This window comes from Anomalospiza imberbis, chromosome 3 (genome assembly GCF_031753505.1).
Source record: "Anomalospiza imberbis isolate Cuckoo-Finch-1a 21T00152 chromosome 3, ASM3175350v1, whole genome shotgun sequence".
In the NCBI taxonomy this organism is placed as follows: domain Eukaryota; kingdom Metazoa; phylum Chordata; class Aves; order Passeriformes; family Viduidae; genus Anomalospiza; species Anomalospiza imberbis.
The window spans coordinates 70,162,568-70,185,306 of record NC_089683.1 but is presented as its reverse complement, the minus strand read 5'-3'; the positions used below and the strand labels follow the sequence as shown (position 1 = coordinate 70,185,306).

Sequence of the window (22,739 nt, the reverse complement as noted above, 5' to 3'; positions counted from 1 at the left end):
TTATGGAAAGGCCTATCCTTATGGACTTAGGTACCTTTTAGCAGACCTAAAATCAACCTAAACCAAACAACCTCCAAGGTTACAGCTGAAGGAAAACTGTTCAACAACATGACTAATGGTTCATATCCCAAGAGGGAAAGAAATAGAACCTCAACTTCCTAGACTTGCTTATGAGTGTATTTGTACTTATATCTTTGCATGTTCTCTGCAGTTATTTTAGGCTGTATTAGTACCTGTAACAAGTGGCAAATTGACAACTGCAGAGCTGAGTAATGAAGTGATAAAAGCAAAGAGGATGGAAAGAATTTGCTTTTGAACTCTGATGGAAAGAACTACCAGATCTTAGATATCTAGGACAGGCAGTATTACTAAGCAAAAATAAGAGATCTCATCAGCTTATCCCACAGGTCCTATCCACAGCACACTAGATGGTATTTGGTAGCTCTAGTCTTTCGCTTTTGAGTAAAGCAAAATGCCTAGTATTTTTGACACTGGTCTCATTACCCACTTGATTTTTTAAAAAATGTTTGTAAGACAAAAAAAAGGTTTTTAGACAGCTGTTTCTTTTGACTAGGAAAAGATAGGAAAGGGAAGCACGTGTTATCCAAAACATACCTTATATGTTCACTTGCAGCTTTGTCCTTTACAGTAGAGGAGTGAGAAGAATGTGTTTTGTCTTCAAATAAGTAAGACAACGGAGTTTTTATCACACCTATAAAGGCATCACAAATAATAAGGTAGTAACAGTCATTACAATTCAGACATTATGTTACATTCAGCATTGAAGATGCTTTAATTACCTTCCTGTTTTTGCCTGTCTGGGAGAAGGTATTTGTTTGGAATAGTTAGGTAGCACCTCTGCAAGCGGCGCCTCTCTCTGTTTGGGCCCTCTGTTGGATCCAGTTGCCAAGAAGTTGGGTAATAGACTGGGTCATACCAGAGTGCTCTGACAAAAAAAAAAACAAAAAAAAAAAAAAGTTAGGAGTTTGGCAGCAGAGGCAGTATATGTGCTCATAAATTCTGCTCTTCTTTAACAAGTAGAAAGACAGAAGTTGCATAGAAGTACACTGGGCAATTATTTCTGAAAAAGTATTAAAAGACTGAATTCTGTAGTTTATTTTCATGAGTTATTCCACTGAATGACTTTTCACAAGCTGCTACTGTAAGACTCTTCAAGTTACTCATGCTAATGAAAACAGCAATATAATGCATCCAATACTATTTCGAAAACTCTGCTGCTGCAAACATGAGACAATACTAGTTCTGTACTGGTGAAAATACCCTAGTTTGGTTTCTTATCAACATAAATATCCGTTGTTCTACTCTACTTAGTGAGCAGAGTATCTAGATGCTAATGTGAATAACATACCACAAATGTTTCTTTACTCCATCTACGTTGTGCAAGATATGAAAACTTTAGGACACTCTTCATTGTATTAGGCACAGCAAAATGTATATGATGAAAAAAAACTGTCTAAATGGGATAGAAATACTACTTGGCTACTGACCCTAAAAGATAGGGTAAAAAAAAAAAATGAAGTCTTTTACAAGTCTAACTATCAGATGGTTAGCAGAAGTAATTCTAATTTTAGTATCATCTCCATGTCATATGCCTCTGAGTAGAAGGAGAAGCACATGTCAGGCATCAAGTCTCTCTCACTTTTTCCCCGAGATGAGAAAACTCACCGATCATGTGTAAGCTGCTGAACAAGCTCCTGCCAATGTCTACTGGCACTTAGCTCTGCCTTATACATCCCTCTGATGTGCTGGATTACTTTCTTCCTTTCCATTCCTTGTGACAGTGACACAGCTTGTGTTATATCTCCAGCTATTTTAGAAATGTCTTTAGACTTTGTATCTAGACGCTGAAAGAGACTGAGAAGAGTTGTGTTTTAAAATGCCAAAAACACACTGAAAAGGTAAAGACCGAAATGCCTCATAAAATGAAATCAGTTTGGCAGTAGATATGTATAGTTCTTGCTACAGCAGATGCAGAACAACTTAGCCTACATAATAAGATTCATGAATACCTTCTGCTTCTTAGTCATCAAAAAACCTCTTACTTTTGGCCAAAGACAAAACAAGCCAGTCAGAAGATCAACGGCTATGCTTTAATGTGCTTGACTAATTCATGTATACTCGTTACAACAAAAATCTGGAGTTTTAAGGACATTAAGTGTTTAAAGGACTCTAATTTACCACTGATTAAGTCTAAGTCATTCAACATAATAAAGTCTTAACACTTGTCTGCATGGACTTGACTAAGCTGACCTTTACAGCTACTGCACTTGCTTTAAAGCACATTGTGTGTACATCTCAAATCTGACTTTATGGCAAAGCCTGAAATCTAAATTAATGGAAAACTCAATCTATCACAAGGTACTGAAACTTACAATTATACCAAGAGCAGTAGTCTACATAGCTCACAAAAAATATTCAAATTGTATACTGAATACAGTATTTCATTTGTTGAAAATCAGGGTTAGTTGCAGGGAAATTTAATTGCACAGACCACAGCAACAGGAGATGTGATTGGACAGATGCAATAGTCATAAAATTAAGGGTGAAATGCCAAATGTGCAAAAAAACAATTCAGTATTGAGGCTCACACAATGCCATTTATTATATAACCTACTAAAATGTATATGCCAATAACAGCATACTTAAAACTCTGAAAGCTACTGATACTGTTAATTTGAAAAAAAAAACCCACCCATAATCACACAGGCAACTTTGCAATGGGAAGTGCTGAACAGAGAACATTTCTTAAAGTTCTTGCAGCCAGTAAGGTACTTACTTCTGCCGATTATTAGCCATTGTCTTCTCCCATGCAGCTTTGTTTACACCTTCTTCCATCTCATATTTCTTCTGATCCTGAATGGAAGTTTAACACATTATTTTCTTTTCTCAGATGGACAAAAAAAGGAAGGGGGGGCAAAAGGGTATGCCAGTTTTAAAAAGAAAGAGTGACAAAACTGTTCAACAGATATCTTCACAGCACTTAAAACCAGCAAGGTTTCATTTCAGTTACTGCCATTTTATTATATTTATATATAAACTTTTCTCTTTGCAAGAAATCAAAAATTATTTTCTTGAAAACAAGAGATACTAGTAGCTTATTATGAACTCTCATCTCCCTCTGGAATAAATAATATGTTTAACCAAGAAGCTTGTTAGCTTGCTGTGAAGAGTTGAGAGTACGTGACAGAAATATTGAGAACCCAAAGAGAATTCCCGAAAGCATAAGCCATGCACCAAAGAACACCACAATCTGCAGTTAAACTCTGATCTTATGTAAGACAACTATCTCAAATACACCCAGTTATTAAAGCAACGTTTTTATTCACAAACCTCTTTCAAAGCTTTTATTAAATCTGGTTTTGGTCGTGGGCTCAGGGGAATGCATTTATAGCCACAACTTTTCAAAGTATTCATTAAGTCTCCTGCTGCTCTTTGTTGTTCTTTGGTCATTCCATCGCTGTGATTGTGCATTAACTCATACAAATAGAGCGCTAATTTAGGCCCATGCTAGAAGATGAAAAGAAGGAAAGAGGAGAATACAGATGTACGGTCATGCTCATTTCCAGAACACTGAGCAGTATTTTCCCCTCCACTTTTATTCCCTTTTCTAGTCAGACTGTGCAGATTTCTTCTAATTATTCTCTAATTTAAAGAAAAAGACAGCTTTAATGGTTAAAGATAAACTTTTATAAAACTAGAAAAAATATGCTGAATTTTATCCGCACATGGTAAAATTTGCCCCAGCCTCTTGTGACTTTTCAAATGGCTTGCAAGAAAATTGTTTTCCCCCCCCCTGCTCCTGCAGCCTTATACTTCAGGTTTCTCTGTGCCAGAGACATCTAATTTTGCCTGCCAAGAAAACTACACCTCATTTGAGTAATCAAATTAGAGCCGACAGATAATGAAGTTAAGCAGACATAAGCCATAAATGCACTCAACATGACACTCCCACACCGAAGCCACTGCCAGTACATCAGCTCTTTTCTACGTGATAAAACTTATTTATTTGAATAATGTACACATGATCAGAAATATGTGAGTGCCATGAACTAATCCAATAAATACTTTCTCTCCTTAGAATATAGTGACTCAATCTGTGGCATGTCTTTTATTTCATTCTTGCAGTTCCTGAAGATCTCCAACTGCAGCATTCCCACCTGATTTCTCCTTGTGACTCAAAGATATGATTGCTTTCAAGCTTGCACTAACATAGCACAACTAGAAGCTTTCTTCTGACAAACTCAGAAAAGCAGGGAGAACCTATTCAGCTTTTTAACTTAAGAACATGGAACACACAATCCCACTTTAAGATCTAATAAAGGCTAAGTAAGAAAAGAGTATTGCTTTGGTTGAGGATTGACTGCTTAAAATCTAGTTGCAATCAATTCTTATAAGCTTCAGGAATTCTGCAGTTAAGAGTTCCAAAGCAAGGACAATTCCTTCCTTAATTTGCTTTTTTAGGGTATGGCAATTCCCAGCTTCCTCAGTAAAATTCTTCATGTTAAAACTAGTATCACCTTTCATCTCTGCACAGCACAGGGGATATGTTTGATGCAGAATGGCATCAACCAGACTTAATTCCATCTGTCCACAGGATAGTATAGCAATTGCAGAAGTACACACACATGTTTTGTATGACAATTGTCAGTCACTAAACATTGCTCAAGTACCAGTGAACGACTTGCCACATGCAGTTCTAAATAATCATAAAATCTAGACAAAAAAAATGAATACAGGTTATAGCAACTTCTCTCAAAAACTCCTGAGCTTACTTGCAAAGTTGGGCTAAGACAGTCACGCAAAATCTCTTGCTGGTTTACTTCGTGTGCCATCTCCAAAGCCTGCTTCCTCTCCTGCAGAGGACTTACAGGAGACAAGCTATGCACAAGAAGCCTCCCAAGCTGTGTACGGAATGTGTCCTTACATAACAAGAGGATTCTGTTCCACTGCTGTTTTGGAGTGCTCATTCTGCTGGTGCCCTAAGTAACGGAGACAACTTTTTAATATTACAGGATTAGGACTTTCTTCTATCAAGTTTTTCACATTAATATGATCAAAATGCAAGACAAAATTTCAGCTACCAAAATAAGTGTTTTGGTTTAATATAGTGACTATTATTATGGGTTAAAGGCATCCTACTAAAACAATCCACAGAGTGAAAATGGTGATGTAGAGGATTCAGAAACCAGAGGGTTTCTTTATTGCTCATTTTAATCAACAGCCCTTTTACATTAACCACCAGTTTCTGAATGGATTACCTCAAAAGATTAGAAACCAGGCATTGGAAGGAGGTGTGTGTATTCACAAGAAAAAACTTGCCATCTATTACTACAAATATGGCACAATGGAAAGTTAATACACCTATCAAACGTAATTCTTCCAAGCTAGAAAGAAAATTAGGTAGAACTGCTTTTACTAAAATGACATAAGGAAGAGTAATAATACACTTTGTATTATTCAAGCAAAAACGGATTGCCTTGGAAGGCCTGACAAGCTAACACCTGTATGTTAGAAGACTTTCACTGCTTTATTAAGAATTGAAAAAAGAGAAAGCTCTCCTTCCCAACTCTAAAATATACTATAAACGAACTGCTCAAAAAATCTCCACCACCTGTGGATGCACAGAAGATCTGGTTTTGTAGGCTTCAGCAAACCTAAATGTTGAAGTTTAAGAGACCAAGCAAATTTTCACAGTACAAGAAAGTCTAAGTTCTGTGTTCTTGTTCAAGAAGAATTTTTCTAAATGTAAAGGTAAAAATCAGAACAGATCCATATTTTATTTTACAACTGCAAAGGAACTGGGAAGCCACAATTTTTAATGCCACAGTTGAATGGACAGAGGCAGTAAGAAAAGCATTACTGGACAGAATACACTATGCATGAAAGTTTCTAATAAGGAAACCTTATGAAATATGCTTTAATGTGGACAGCATCTAATTACTTACAATGGATACTTTGATTCCTTCCACCAACATTTTGACCATTTCTTTAAGAAAAGGATTTATTCTGCTAGTCAGTTCTTGCTGGTTTTCCTCTTCGGGAACTTCCAGCTGGGATGCTGAAAGTCTGCTTTGACTTGTATTTTCTGTTATACCCAGTACATCAAGGCACTCTTCGGTAGAGGCTTAAAATTTAAGAGGTACATATTGATCAGTACCATCTCAAGCAAGACAATCCTACAAACCTTTAGTTGGAAATATAACAAATAATGCCTTTACTGATATATTTACCATACTTACACTCTCTTGCTTTTGCAGAATTTGAACTAGCTCTCAAAGTCATCAAGTCTTGCCAACCAAAGTAGCCGTTTCATAGAAAAATTGTATTTTAAGAGAGCAGATGCTCCCTTTGGCAGTTAAATCTTCATGTAATAATTCAGGCAGTTAACACATGAATGGACTAATGTAGAAATAAAACAATTTGTTCGGTTCATTCAGATAAAAACATTACCCAGATTGCCAGTTTCATAATACTGAGAGACAAATCAGAGAATTATGCTTTATGGCTAAATCCATTAAACGTATGTCACAAGAACAACTTTCCTCTCTAACACTTCAGCATTCCAAAAGCAAGAACTCATTTTTCATCAGAACAGAAACAAATCAAAAAGAAATCCTACCTAAATAAATGAGCCTGTTAACAGCCAAAACAGTCAGCCTCTGTAACCTTTGCGCAAACTCAGACTCAGTGGCTTGGATAGGATTTTCTTGGCTCATTCTCCGCTGCATCATCATGTTGAATTCCTCACTTGCTAGTGAGCGCATTTTCACCAGCAGAGCATCAGACTGAGCAAGTGAAAACTTCCTGGAACCTTTAAGGAGAGAAGCATGAATAGAATTCTACTAAAATGCACAAAACCTCCACACACAGCAATTACTTTCACCGAAAGATTGCACATCATTTAATGAAACAATCATGTGAAATATATGAGTATCAAAGGGAACATAAGTGTCATTGGGTGTTTGTCTTTCTTATTTTTAATTTTTAAGGCTTTGAGAATAAACATATAAATTTCAAATAGTAAGTAATACCATGAATGAGTTAGTCTCAAGACATGATTTATGGTATGACTTCCATATCTTTGTGCTAAACATTCAAGCCCACTACTTTTATTCCTCTTTTTATTGTATAAATAGGATAAGGGATTAAAAATTAGTGATAGAGCAAGATCTTGCATATTGCAGAGTGGGTTCATCAGCACAAATGAGCCAGACATATCAGCAAACACATTTTGCAGCATACCTATTGCCACTAATAGAAGCAAAGTATCTAACTCACAAGAATAAACCTCAGAATTTTCTTGACATAAACTGGGAGGCCTTGACTGTGCGTACTTCCTTTGGAAATAACTATTTCAATTAACCTTTAGTGCCTTACCAAGTTCACTAATATTAAAACATTTCCACTGTACTGAACATATATATATATATATAATATTTCATTAGGTTGATGGAGAGAGGGTCTCAAAAGCTGACCATCTCAAGAGAAACATTCCCACAGTAAACAGGAAAATATAAGTATTTGCCAGGTTTTTAGACTGTATCTTCTATGAAGTCTTTAATGCAGCTTTATTTGTAAGAGACATATAAAATCAATTTACATCCAACACCAAAACCTTTACAGAAGGACTGACTAGCTATGAAATACAGGGAAAGTATTACTGTTAAAGCTAGAACTCAACACATGTTTTAAAAACACAACCACAGTGGCACTTCCAAGTATAAATTTGGAGTGGCAGGTATTTATTTCAAGATGGTCTCTAATGAAAAGTTGTGCAACAAAGCAATCCCCACATCATAGCTGTGTTAGTTACAAGCACTAACTTGATTTTGGCATTAACTTACTGTGAGGTTGGCTATTATAAGCATTACAAATTGCTTTAAAAACATCTTTACTAAGCAACTTGTGAATTTAAGAGAATCCCCAAAGAAGGTAATACCACGGAATCATCAAGTAATACATACAGAAGAAAGCACAAATAGCACAAGCACACTTCTGCTACTCACCCGCGATGCCTTTGCGCTTTTGAAACATTGCACGATGTGGTGCCGAGGGTGCCGGGGCTGAACTGGCCTGCTCCTGAGCATCTTGGCTTGCTGTGGTTTTTATTAACTCAATAGCTGCTTGAAGAACTCTTAACTGCAGAACAACTGCCATATCTAGAGAGATAAGCATACAAAGTATATGTGACATCTTCAGGAATTTTTACCAGATGTTTGTAACAAGCCAAAGCACAACATGTGTCAAGAGCTACAAAATTCTAGATTCCACAGGAGTCACACTAAGTCACTTCACTATGCCTCAGACAGACACTACAGAAACAAGTTGCCATAGAAAATCCATTGAATTTGATCACTCTAAAGCTAAGTGAAACTGTACAGAATGTTTTCATTTAAATATCCTTACAGAACTTTTACAGTCACTCTTTTTTCAGATTAGCAGTACACAATTCTTGACCACAACGCAGGCTCCTAATGGAAACTACTAATTTGAGAACCACTTAGAAGAGAAAGATTCATCACCAGAAAACTCCCCCTTCTCCCTCAGCAGGACTATTAAACAAAAAACAGTGGGGAAGGGATTTACTTTTCCAGTCCCATGACCCCAAAAATTAGCAGACAACTTACTTTGCATCCTTGCATTTTTACTATTTTGGAGATGACCCAGCAGCACAATGAGGTCTTCAATAACACGAAAATATTGAGAACCTGAGGAGCTGCAGGCATGAATTGCAACTGCTACCAGCAGCTGTTGTATATCACATGCAAGTAACTTGTAGTCATTCAAGGGAATGCTGCAAACAAAGTTGTAGTTACCAGAAACATGACAATTCTAGTAGATTGTACCTCTTAACAAGACCCATTATTATTCCCCTTGCTACTTCTGCCAACTGTACCTAATATTTTATTGTACTTCATATAAAAATATCACTGCTGAAGACTAGAACATTATAATTCAAGACATTTCTTTAGTGTTTAACTTCGGCAGATTGGATGTCTGCAAATTTTTGAGGCGTTCTAATGCTGAGTGCAGCACAGTTTTATTGGAAAAGCAATGATGTATTACTATCAGATTTTTAAGATAAAGAACAGGTCTGAAATCCTGTATTTCAGAAAAAAAAAAAAAATCAGGACAATCTCATTTTGTAATCATGCTGAACAAAAACTATATTGAGGTAAAAAGGAAACCTCTCCATTTCTTCAGGATACCAACTAATGAAATAATATAACAAAACCCTGTCTCTCCTTTGTTTCCTGTATAATCTTTTTTAAAGTACAGAATCTTTATCATAAAAAAGTCATTGAAGTTACTCAAAATCTCAAATATTAAATCATAGGCAGTACAGGAGAGACTTTTCTTCAGTTTTGATATTGGCCATAGACAGTAGAATGCTACCATTTCCTGGGCCTTTATCTTACTGTTCAGGTTTATTAAGAAAAGCATTGAAAGTGCAGACAGTGTGACAAACTCACATTTTAAAATGTCATTTCACTTGAACATTTAAGGTATGGAAAGAACATTTTATATTCCACTATTTGAACTGACTAAACATTAGCTTACAGGTATAAAGTTGAAAATCTCAAACCCAGTATTTTGTACATGCTCTCTGATAATTTTAAAAAGGAGAAAAAATGCAATACAGTAATTTCTTAATAGCCTTAAGGCTGTGCCTAGAATATTTGATAGCAACAAAGACAATACTCACTTTGTTTCCAGTCCATTGAGAGCAGCCAGTGTATTACACAACACATAGAGCAAACCATTATCAAGCAGCAGGTCTGCAACTTTTGAGCAGGAATTTATGATTTGCAGGAGGAGACAGAAGCAGTTATGCAGCAGAACATTATCATAGAGTGAATTCTCTATTAGACCCAGAACAGGAATGACACACCATTTTCGAAAGAGTCCAACATTCTTGACATCTTCCAGATCAAATCTGTTAACAGAAATATGAGTAAATGGCATCCTAAAGAACAATCTGATAACAAAAACAGTACAGACAACTGGAATACCAGTTATGTATCATATGCTTGTATTTTGGCAAAGATGTCCAAGGTAATTTCCTACATTTCACTGTAGTAACAACACCCATCTACTAAAAAAATCCAATAAGAAGAATAAACTTTTCATATAGTCACAAAGAAATGAAGTGCCTAAAAAGTAAATCTGATGCTTCAGCTAACTACCAACTGCCTACAATAAAGACATGAAAATACTTCATGAAAACAGAGGGGTTTTTAATCTGTGTAGAAGAAAGTTGCATCACCCTTCCAATGCTGCTATTATAACTAACAGACACTATCAAGAGAACAGATACAGCTTGTCATCACTGTAACAATATACTGACTGGCAGCAGGTTTGATATCCTATATCCATTACTGCTGAGGTTTAATTAAGTTTGGCACCTGGCTTATAGTGATTGCAGAATTCAAAGTGGTGCTTCAGACCTTGTTTTCTTTGTATACCAAGAAACTGTATTACTATTTTAAGGTTATCAGCCCATCACAATCATTATTATTATACACAATCATAAAAACATGATACATTAGAATTATCTTTCCAGCCACATAATAAATCCTGAAGAAGTAATAGTTCTCTCCCTTGAGACAAATTAAGCAGCCATGACTAAATGCTGCAGTTAAACAAGAATTGGTTTTGAATGGTGAAGATCAGGTCAAGAGGCAAAAGTAATTTGGCTACAAATCCTGCAGAGGCAGCAATTGAGAAGGAACTTTTTGAAATATATTTCCAATTACTATATTTACACGTGATTTCTGTACAAGCATTAAGTAGCAGACTAATTCTAAAACATATAATTTACTTCTATAGCTGACTGCTTAAAGGTAATCTCCTTTTTGGTCAATATAAGGTGGTTCTTTGGTTCATGAAAATGAAACAAATAAATCTCTGGGATTTTTCCCTAAAAGAGAAAGCCATTTAAATTTGGAGCCAAGACAAGGAAGCAGCTGTGGCATTAAGATTTTTCTTTAATTACCTACCATAATCCAAGAGGAGAAGTCTAGTGACTACTACTTAAAACTTTTAAGGATACAAATCAGTTTCCTCCGGATCAGAGACAGAGAAAGTTAAACTTATTACACAACATTTGAGTTCAAGGCCTCTGAGGCACTCAGAAAGTCTGAATGTTTACAAGATCCTTGCTGACAGCCTCCATCAGGTGAAGTTGCTTACAAACAACTTAAGGGCCACACAACAGCCCTAAGGATTTTAATAGATTTCAATGTTAAACAAGCAAAACATACCAAAATCATTTTGAAGGAATCTTTCTTATGGTTGTTGACCAGCAAAGTGCACTGCTTGTAACTCACATATTGTTACAGGACATTACTTACTCTTCATCCAAGCCAACAGAGCGGCCAAAAAGCATTTCCAAAAAGCATTCTACAACTTCCTGAGTGCCCTGATGAAGATACAGCTGGTTGGCTAGCAAAGAAAAGCCACGATTCTTTAAGAATTTTTCCTTCTGCTCCCTCCTTGCTCTGTTGAAATATGCATCCAACAACTAAAATAAAAAGCATAATCATGGTGTAAGAATTGAGCATTTAATGTAACTGCCCTGAAAGTTAAACTTTTGTCTGTCATTGAAATAATTTTTTTTAAAATTCAAGATTGCAAACATCAATCATACTATTGCAGCTGCAATCTACACTGTCCTTGTTAAAATTAATAGTTGGTAATATATTTTTGACCTGAACACACATTTTTCATCAAGTTTGGAGCAGATGAAATCACACCCAACTGTTAGCAAATGCATACATAAATACACAAACGTTTTTATATTTGTTCAGTCTTACACTTCAGTGTGCATGTAAATGTATGCATGACATTTGTTTTCAATAAGGCCATACAGTCTTAATTCTTTTTCAAATTAAAACAGAAATCTACTCAAAGTTTTTTATCTACAGAAACACTGTCCTTAATACTACAAAAATCTACAAAAACATTTTGAAGCCTCAAGTCCATCTTCAGTCCACAAATGTGTGGACAACTCCTCAGAATAACTCAGTCAACTCTGTTACAAGTCAAACTAAGGTGCAAGCACTTTTTTACACACTGCATCATGTTTTGAGACTGACTTTCTGCATTGTTGCTTCCACTTACAATGGTAATGTAATCAATAAGCTCTTAAGGCCTTTGGCTTACATTAGGGTCTATATTTATCTATACAAAGAGTCTGTGTTTATGTTGCTTTGTTGTTTACTTGGTTTTTTTTGTTTGTTTGTTGTTTTTTTTTTAATCCATAGGGTGAAAACTTATGGTAAAACTCAGAAATAAATGTAGAAAACTGAAGAAAAGGAAACAAATATTAAACCCCCACCACATTTCCAACATGTTAACCATACTGGTTCATATCTTTTTAGGAGAAAACATTTGATATGGGCCTACTTTAATGACTCCTTGTTGTATGAGAGGAGATGGGTGGTTCACCAGAACTATGAGATAATCAGGTTGGATAAGTTTGTCCATCACATCTTCTAGCATGATATCTGGTAAAATTAGGAGAACTCCACGCAAGAGATCATATAACCCGCAACAGATAAGCACAAGATAGTCTTCTGCACATCTGAAAACAGAGGAACATGTTTTACCACAGCAGGAAATATTAAAAAATGTGAAACTGCGGTTATTGAGGGACAGAAAAAGGGTTCGGGTTAGAAATTTCAAATACATAATTTCTCCAATACGCCGAACTACCTAGCAAAAATCCTGATTTTTAAAATTTGTTATGTAAATACAGTAAAAAATGAAACAACAGAATATTCTATACACTAAAAGCCTAATAAATTTGTGTATGACAGCCATTAAACACATTCCCTTAGTTTTCAGAATTTAAATTTTTATGGAATATTAATCAAGAGCAAGAACTGTGAAATTAATGCTCATGTTAACTTATTATTTTTTGTGCTTACCTGTCATCAGGGCTTTCAGATGGCTTTGGGGTATTCTCATTAGGTGAAGAAAAAGCAAGACTGTCCCACTCTTCAGGAAGAACACTCTTGTCAGCAAAGCTTGGCCAGCGAGCAATGGCTGATGATGCTCCAAGAACAGAGAATGCCAAACCTAACCCTGCAAAATTACTCTGCCCCTTTTGAAATGAAGGCAGTCCTTTCAGATTGTCTGGACGACGCAGTGATGCCTCAGCTGCACCAGCACCACCAGCAGCTTCACTACATTTCAGGTCTGTATCAGCTTCTTTACTCTCTAATGCACTTTCAGACAACTCTACTTCTTTTGCAATATCCTCAAATGTTTCGGCAGATGTTAGCTCTGAGTCACAAACTGTTTTTGCGGACTCACAGCTGCTAAGGAAGAGTTCTTCCTGTACTCTCTTTATAGTTTCAGAACTTTCTACAAAACCAATTCTACCCTGAAGATCAACGTAGTCACGCCCACCAAGGATTTGCAGGTCATCAACACTGCTTCCCATTCTTTCAGTCAGTCTTTTTCGATGAACTTGGGGTGAGGAATTAGGTGATGCTGGTAAGCTTTTAGAAAGCCTTCTAGGTGCCTGAGAGCTTATCTTCTGCTGTACACTAGCCTTGGAAGTGTTCCCTAGAGAAATAAGGGTATCTTAAACATTCACACTAAAACCCAGCTTTTCTATTAATGTTACGCTCTTCATAGATTTAAAATTGTAGTGTCCCAAGTTAATTTTATGAGAAAAACTCATTCAATGCCTAACATAGCTCAGATTTGATTAATCAAAGTAGAGATATTAAACTATTATGCAGCCATATATTTAGCAAGTCACAAATGTGAAAGAAACAAAAAGCAAAGTAATCTTTGTCAATATAGTGGAGCTTCAAGATTTAAGTTATGATCCTTTCTCAGCAGGCACTTTCACAGAATCACGGAAGGTGGAGGGCACATCTGGAGGTGTCTACACCAGAATACTTGCTCAAAGCAGGGTCAAATAAAGCAGGTTGTTCTATTTAGAACTTTGTGTAAGAGATTTAATCTGCAGTGTTTCAGTGGACATCAAATTACTACTCAGGAACTCTTTTGCACCAAAGTTTTACAGATACTTCAATCTTACAGATACTTCAGTTTTACAGATACTTCAATCTTACAGATACTTCAGTTTTACAGATACTTCAAATTTAGAACAAATAACTACATGTTTTAATTAACAGTGTTTGCTTTTAACTACACATTTTGACCTGAAACTGTCAAACTTGCAGAGCGCATTACAAGTCTTTTAACAAAATATAGTTTTGAGAGAGAAAGATGTCTGTATACAAGACTGGTAGAAGCAGTTACCTGTTAGACTAGGAAAAGGAGAACTTTTTCATTCACAAGTATTTTGAAAACTATGCATCAGTTAGTACTAATGCAATGACGATGCATTAGGAATGTATTTTTTATGAGAAATCTATGAAATATATGAAAGAAATACATGAATATACATACACACATACATGTGCCAACACAGCCAGACCAAACTGCCCTTCACACAGGGAGATCTACACAGCTGCAGCAGTCTTATGTTCAAGCTTTCACACACATTAGCAGGTAGTACAACAAACTGCAAATCCACATGCAGGTAGCAGGTTACCTAACACACGTATAAGTTCCACTATCTTATAGAACCTTAAAGTGTTAAGGTGCTGGAATGGACCTTTAAAGTGTTCTAGTCCTGGCACCTCCTGCCATGGGCAAGACACCTGCCACTAGACCAGGTTGCTCAGAACTTCATCCAACCTGGCCTTGAGTACTGCCAGGGTTGGGGCATCCACAGCCTCCCCAGGCAACTTGTTCCAGTGTCTTGCCACCCTCACAGTGAAAAATTTCTTCCTACTATCTAACCTAAATTTTCCCTCTCAATTTGTACCCATTACTCCTTGTCCTATCACTATTATAGCTCCTGATTAAATATAAGATTATATAAATTACACATTTATTTATATAAATTTGGAAATTCAAATTAAGAATCACAAACACTCAAAAATTTTCACAAAAAAATTATGTTGAATATTCCTCTGGTACACGTGAATGATCTCTATTCAAAAACAATAATTTAGTAATACTGACATTAAAAAAGTATTAAAAGTACTTATTTAGAAGAATGAGTTTTCATACGTTTTCCACATGGGGAAAAGCACTGATTCCAAACGCAATTTAGTACTGTGATATATTCTTCACACCACTTTACTGAAAAACTAAAAAAACTTGAATAAACTTGTTTCAACTGAAGTAGTGCTTGAAGACTCAATTTCCTTTTCCTAAACAAAATAGCAACAAGATAGCAATTGTAAAAGGCATGACACTGTGATACCCAGAATATAACCAGTCACACATGATCTGAAATATATGGGTGGATGTTAGGGATTATGCACAAAGAAAGAGAAGTATCCGTTTAATGCTCTCTGCCCAGATAAAATAGCTGCTTATGGCTGACTACTTCAGATGCTGCCTGGTCAGGGCACTCTCATACATCTGTAGCAGGTCTGTTTAACAAATGAAATGATTCTGCTTATCTGGTGCATTTCACTGCCTGAGCCATCAGCCTGGCAATTTGTTTCAACTTAAGAATGAAGAGCAATTTAGGTGGCATGTTCTGTTCCATCCTTCTTACTCTGCTGTTCAGTCATCAAGCTCCAAGGGACAGGGGGAGCTTTATAAAAAATACCAGTGGGAAACTAACACTTCAGGGCACTCTAGTAATTTGCCATAAAATTGTGTCTTAACATCCTTGTTTCTCCACTATTGTTTTACCTTCCAGTGGTAAAGCTGTAAATCCTGTTGGAGATGTAATCATAAATGCAGAATTTTCTACTGACTTCCCACCACTACTGGAATTTCTCAGGTACCTAAGTGATTCAACTTTCTCCTGGAAAATTTTGCCATCTAGAAAGAAAAGATAAGGGGGAAAGTTACATAAAAGCTTTTTATGTTTGCATTGCTGATAAATTAGAGTCACAGTAGTGAGTGGTGGTTACATTTGGAGCTGATCGATGAAGGCTAACGAGAAGTGCTCAAGTCCAAACAACTGAGAAAAAGCACTTTTTGGTTTAGTGATATGACTTCAAAATTTATCTTAGAACAATAAAAATATTATGATGTACTAAAACAATTATGTTTAATGACAGTCCTTGCAGACATACAAGTAGTGACAAATGACTTTGTCATATCAAAAACAGGTGGCTGTTCTCAAATAGCCTAAAAAGGCTTCAAGTAGCACAACATGCATTCTCTCCTTACTCAGTTTTAGAATAGTTAGTATTAGAGGACAGATACAGATAAACACAACTATGCTGCCTTTGAAAAAGATCACTAAAACTTGAGGTACACAGGTATTTGCAAAAGGAGAAAATATTTCAAACTTGGATGATGCTTTTCATGTTTACCTAAGTTATAGCTTAGGTTGTACAATGCTAATATTAAAGCATGAACTAGACATGGTCTTCTTTAAAATGTGAAACAAATAAATATTTTTTAAAGCTTACATCTGTCATTTTGCCAACATGATGATCCAGTACAGATATATTAAAGCAGCTGTTGTTCTAAGTCTGCACCCCTCAAAGCACGAGCACTGCCAGGAGCTCGTATACAATGAACTGGTGGTGCCTGACAATGATGTCTTGCAGTGCAAATCATCAATTGCTAAAAATGCTCCTCAGGCCCTTTATTTTTTTTGGAATTCAGTTACAGGAAACAGGAAAGTAGAAGTTCAGAAAGTACCAAACACACATTTATGAATAAGTTCCATTAACAGGTAAGCTAGATGTTTTTTCTAAATTTGCCCACAGACAAATGTCCACACAGGAAGCTAAACTTAAGCATACCATTTAGCAGCATCAAACTTTCTTAAAGTTAAAGGCACAGCCACCGAAGAAATTATCTATGGCTATAGACAGAAGAAAGCTCTTCAAGTAAACAAAGTCTAACTGTAACCTGTTTCAGAAAAGTAAAAGTAGTTTACAGTATTAAGTTCCAGCAGTTCAATAATTTTTAATATGTAGTCACTGAATTACAGGGAAGTTTCTTTAAAAAAATATTAGTTTATTCCCAGATTTTTATCTTATGGTTTATCTAAATGTGCATATTTACCTATGTGCAGGGAGAAGTAGAAGTTGGTAGGGTTGTGACAAACATATGTATTAGTGGGAGGGTGAACTGCTAAGAGGAAATTGAAGACCAGGGTCAGCAATTCCAGGTCTGGAGGAGAACCAAGTACTTCTTCAATTATTTTCACAAATGACCTGCAAACCTCCCGAGGCAGGGATGCAAGGTGTCCCTCTTTATGCTCCTAGAAAGAAAGAGTAGTACAACTGTGAGCTACTTGCAATTCTAATTTGACAAACTGTCTTTTTTAGTTGTCATGCTGTAGTAGAACAGACAAGAAAAGAAGCTCGGCTAATAAAGGTGTATTCTTTAATTATGAGAGGAGCTACTGTTCGTCCAGAATGTTATCTCAGTCCATTCTGCACCAAATATTACATATGTTATGCAAGCCGATTTTTAGAAAAATGAGCATCTTCTCCATACTATACTGACCTGCCATGAAATGCTGGAACTTTAGAACATGAATCACCATTGAAAGTATAGTTTATTGTAATTGGATTACATATTTGTAGAGAAATTGTTGCCAATACCAGTATTCAAACATATTAATAAATTTCTGAACAGTACCACAGAGTCCACTCAATTTCCACTTCAGTAGACATTTTTATGAACATACACATTTGAGATTAATTTATAATTATATTTATAATTTCAGCTTAATCAAGCATTCTATATAGTTCAACAGCTACCTGAAAAAAATTATTAAAAGAATATGGATTTTAGAACAAAACTTCAAGAAACTTCTGGGAAACCCTGCCAAAAAGTGAGCATGGTGATTATCTTTTTTCTTTCTAATGTCTCTAAATTTACCTCCTTTTTTGATACAAGCACCTTAACTGAGATTGCTTAACTGAGTGAGAAAAGATTAAATGAAGTTAATTTAAGTTTTTCCAAAGAGAATGGCCTCACCTTCTTTCTATCAGTCCCCACAAAATTGCCAAATCATTGACCAATCTGCGTAGTTTTTTAATCAAGAACGTAACTTTTTCCCCAGTATGCAAAATATCAGGAGAAATATTATGAAATATTATGAAAAATTCTGTATCTAGGCATTTGCACTAAAATGCAATTTTGGAAGTTAACTATATCACTAACAAGTTCCAAAAGTAGGGAACACTACATAAAAGTGAAGAAACAAAAAATATACAGATACTAAAGTGAGGAAAATATTTTTGTAAAAAAATCATTAAAAGAGGAAAAAAAAACATTTTATGTGCTGAAGTGAGAAACTCAGAGAAAAAAGGAATGCAAGATAGAAAACAAAAATATAGGAAAAGGTGATTACCATAATTATTTTCACAAATAGATACATGTACTATAATCAGGAAACCATTTCAAAATCATGTTCCTAATAAGTGTCTATCAAAGGACTGAAGCATTTCTCTAAAGTCCTTTCTGGCATAGCTATTTCCATGCCAGGGAGGAAGCTACTACTGTACCAAAACTTTGAGATTAGTACTCAGACTGAGCACAACAGGCAGGCTGCCCCATTAGCTCTGATGAGATGCAGCACAGACAGCTTCACTACCTGCACAGTATCTGCCTTTCAGTAATGAAGACACAAAGCAGCAAGAGACATCTCAGGTCTTTCTATATGAAAGGAACAGTTCATTTCAGCTCCTGCTGGTGTATGGCTGTGCAAGCAACCTAGAGCCTAGGTTTCCAAATCACACCAGATGGTTACAAGCTCTTGGCCCTCCTGCCCAGCAGTAAATGGAGCACCCAGTAGGGAACTGAACAAGTTTACAGCAATGCTTGTTGAAGACAGAAGTAGTCTGGAAGCACAGAGGACAGTCTGCTCAACTTTTGCCACAGAATTTAGTCACTTCTACCCCACCCTCCTCAAATAAAAATGAGTATTTCCAAGCACAAAGTAGGATTTTAGAGTGGAAGTACCTGCAGAACCTGACAAGTTAACAGGAAGTGATGGACCACTTGAGCTTTCAATAGCTGTTTAACGTTAAACATCTGTTGGTGATGGTTAGCTCTGATAAGGATTTCTAGAGCTGCTAACAGCGTTTCCCAAACACCTTGCTGAAAAACAAAACACAGGAATGTAGCTTCAAAAATATATTTGTGAGTCTACATACTGAGGAAAAAAACCCAACAAACACAAGAGTCAAGTTAGTCTTACACCTAAGATGATGACTAAATGAATTCAAGAGGTCAGGTCAGAACAGGTTAGAAACCCATCAGAAAAGTCATGCTCCTAGAAAATTCAGCATGTTTTAATGACTAAGCTACAAAAAATTACTTGTCTAAAATAAATTTTGTACATTTTAGCTATATTAACCTTGAACAGTTATCTTCAACAGTTTAACTCCAAGAGAAAACAGGTCCTCCTTAGTTTTTCCACAAAAAAATGTATCAATTCAATTAAGAAGTTATATGCATAACAGCACATTTACAGAATTTACTACACTAAGGCTACCTGCACCATTGGTCATAGGAGACTGGTATTACAAACAGCTATTCAAAGAAAAACAAAGAACATTAATTTTGGAAAATAGTAGTAATTAACTAACTACTACTACTCCTCCAGTTGGTAACATGTAACTGGAGAAAATAATTTCAGAAATTATAATACTTATTTTTCTTTAAATACTGGCTTTTAGACCTGAAGTATTTCCAAAATTAAAGTATTTACCTTTGCTTTAGACCATATCTTCCAGTCCAGCAGCAGCTTTTCTAACAGTTGAACATCTTGAATAACAGCAGTAGAATCTGGGTCAAGCTGGAATTGTCCATTTTCATTTACATAGAGAATCTTATCACTGCAGCATCCTTCAAGGAGAGTCTTAAGGGGGGAGGGGATTTTTTTTTGAGTATCAAAACAAAGCAGTACAGTTGTTCTATCCAATTTTTTAAAAAATTAAAATATTTAAAGAGATGGCATACTCTTGATAGAAAAGACATATCTAGTCAACACCAATCTTGCTTCAAATCACTGTTTTGCCTTCATAAAAACAGCTTCAAATGTACAATTAAAATTTCAGTTTCTAGATTTGTCCTAATATTGAACAAAACATCGGGTTTAGAAGAGGACTTTACCTTCAGCATGCAAAATCCAACAATGCATTTTGGTTTGATCAGCACCCGACGAATCATAGAATAACCATTACAGTTGTCCATCTCCTGTATTCTCTGTTGATTGTATTTTGTTAAAGATAGTATAAGCTGTAGTGCTAAAGCTTGAGTGTCTTCACAGCTGCTAATCTCTACTACCTGAGGAAAAGACAAATTTAATAAGACAGTTTAAGTGGCAAACATGTAGAAAAAAAGCTTTGTTGCACTCCTAAATAGCTACTTATGGATTAAATCTCTTCTATAGCATTTGAGATTATGTACGTAACCTTCATTTTGTCTGTGTGTACATTCAGATATTATACCTGAAGTGATAATTTCTACTGTGCTAAATTATGATCTGCTAAGGAAATACAAGTCCCATTGCAAGAATCCCTTTCAAAGATAAAATCTGTTCTAAATAAATTTTAAGTAGAAGGTACTTGCCATACTACAGTCCTAAGTTTGTGAAATACATGAGCCACTTATAACAATCAACTTTTTGCCCTGAAAAAAGTATTGTTTTGAAGTGTTTAAGCTATAAAAAAAGGTACCTGAAGTTCTGGACTAAGTCTAGTTCTAAATGTCTAACATAGAAGTTTTATTTTCTCCATAAAAAAACCAGCAATTTTATAGATGAAGACCATGAATCCTTTCTCCCTCTTTGCTTTCTACAATTCTTGAATCCCAAAAGCAACTAGCATTTTCACCAAAAATATGCAAGAATGAAATCTTACATTAAAGGGCTTTCAGGTCCTATAGGTTCTCTTGACATGTACCTGTTAATTCTGCTGCACTTACACATTCACACCTGTATTATAAGACCTGTACTGTCTCACAGCTGATCTATTGTTTGCTTGCCTTACAGATGCAAACAGTCCTCAGCAGGATCTGTAGCAGATACTCACCATAAATTTACATAATAAAATAACACGGATTAGGATTTTCACCTCAGATTTCACTATCAGGGGCGAAATTACAACAGGCAGTGTCTTTATAAACACAACCTAATGTGCATTTGTTACTACTCTCACCATATCTTTCAGAGCAATACCAGAGACATATAAATCAGACAAGTCTTAGGCCTTTTCAATTAACTGTAGTACTTCAGAGACTACTGCTAGCACAAATATTAGCCTCTCCATGTACAGGTCACAGTTAAGCAGTAACTAAATTAAGGCCTTACTATTTTTCAAATAGCCATTTTTCTTAGGATAAGCCTTTGAAGACAGGTGAACAGTTATTGCCAAAAAGCTCTCACTATTCACTAAAAAAAAAATAAAGCTTTGCACACCACGCAGTTTCACATTTATTCATACTTGCATTGCAAATATCCTGTGGTTAAAGATATGCAATTAATTTAGGTGCCTCAAAATCAGAGACAAAAAATATAATCAGTTCAAAGCGTCCCTAAAAATAATCTCTTTTGATATTTAAAAGCTCCATTTCTAAATTATAATGTAACTCCATCTTATTTACTGGCAATATTATAAAACCATAATACAACAGAATTATAATTACATTTCCATTTTAAGACAACCTGCATGATGCAGACTTATGCTGCAGGTATTTTCCACAAGTTTTCTTTAACATAAAAGCATCATATCCAGAGTAGAGCAAGGCAGCTAGAATAATGTGATTTTCTACTCAAGGAAGAAAAAGATACAAGAGACAAGGAAAATTTTACATAGGAAAACACATACACACACCCTACTCCTCCAGTCCCCTTACCCTAGCAAAGAGGAAAACAAATGCACTAGTGCCTCCAATTTCATGTAGTATGCTCTGAAGAGTTTTATATTCCACCGGCTGAAGTGCTTTTAGGTGTTGAGAGTCCAACACATTGCTCTGAACTTCTTTCAAACTGAAAGGTCTCTGAGAAGGTACAGTTTTCACTTGACCTTTTAGTCTAATGACAGGCTCATATATGGTGTACTGACCAGGGCAGCTTGTGGTATAAACAACAGCAAGACTCTCCTGAAAAGAAAGGAATTTAATTTTTTTCTAGAAATTTAACAAACCCCCCCCCCCGCATCCCCCAAGGACGCAAAAAGCCAAACACAAAAGTCACCTAACAGCAAGCAGTAACACTTTTGGCAGTTCATTTCTACTTGACCATTAACATGCACTGAGGTTGCATGTGGATGCATGTACAGTAAAATGCAACAGGATTTCCAGATCTTAGCAAACTCATGCAATAGCTAAAGCACAGAAAATTAAGAAAACACTAAGAAATTTCACCAAGGATCCCCCTCTAATCACCTGAAGAATTACATAACTGTTTTGCATAAAAACCAAAATTACTCACAAATTTAAAATAAAATGACCATACAGAGGTATTGAGTAAAGAGTTTCCTTTTCTAAAATGGCAAGTTCAAAACACTGATGTTTTTTCAAATCTTCTCCAGCTTTTTGTTCTAATTTTATTCTTTAATAAGCTTTGCCATAAGAGAAACTCAACACAAGTTTCATTAATGAAGAGACTTAAACCAAAGGTCCTATGGAAAGTAACTAGCTTTTTTCACAGAAATGTAAAATTACATTATTTGGAAGGTTATTTAAAATAC

At 35.7% G+C, this 22,739-nt stretch overlaps 1 protein-coding gene across 3 annotated transcripts in view; it reads right to left on the bottom strand.

Moving 5' to 3' along the window:
* LYST (lysosomal trafficking regulator) overlaps positions 1 to 22,739 on the bottom strand; it is a 77,340-nt gene that overhangs the window by 17,581 nt on the left and 37,020 nt on the right. For all 3 annotated transcript variants that reach the window (XM_068185025.1, XM_068185026.1, XM_068185027.1), the window contains 20 exons: positions 21,904 to 22,149; positions 20,161 to 20,334; positions 19,757 to 19,906; positions 19,006 to 19,143; positions 17,095 to 17,293; positions 15,760 to 15,891; positions 12,954 to 13,596; positions 12,430 to 12,607; positions 11,376 to 11,545; positions 9,728 to 9,958; positions 8,649 to 8,815; positions 8,028 to 8,180; positions 6,641 to 6,832; positions 5,967 to 6,145; positions 4,794 to 5,000; positions 3,352 to 3,528; positions 2,798 to 2,874; positions 1,687 to 1,875; positions 801 to 946; positions 616 to 712 (listed from right to left, as the gene is read on the bottom strand). In XM_068185025.1, the coding sequence (XP_068041126.1) occupies positions 616 to 712; positions 801 to 946; positions 1,687 to 1,875; positions 2,798 to 2,874; positions 3,352 to 3,528; positions 4,794 to 5,000; positions 5,967 to 6,145; positions 6,641 to 6,832; positions 8,028 to 8,180; positions 8,649 to 8,815; positions 9,728 to 9,958; positions 11,376 to 11,545; positions 12,430 to 12,607; positions 12,954 to 13,596; positions 15,760 to 15,891; positions 17,095 to 17,293; positions 19,006 to 19,143; positions 19,757 to 19,906; positions 20,161 to 20,334; positions 21,904 to 22,149 (3,845 nt within the window). The remainder of the gene's footprint in view (positions 1 to 615; positions 713 to 800; positions 947 to 1,686; positions 1,876 to 2,797; positions 2,875 to 3,351; positions 3,529 to 4,793; positions 5,001 to 5,966; positions 6,146 to 6,640; positions 6,833 to 8,027; positions 8,181 to 8,648; positions 8,816 to 9,727; positions 9,959 to 11,375; positions 11,546 to 12,429; positions 12,608 to 12,953; positions 13,597 to 15,759; positions 15,892 to 17,094; positions 17,294 to 19,005; positions 19,144 to 19,756; positions 19,907 to 20,160; positions 20,335 to 21,903; positions 22,150 to 22,739) is intronic.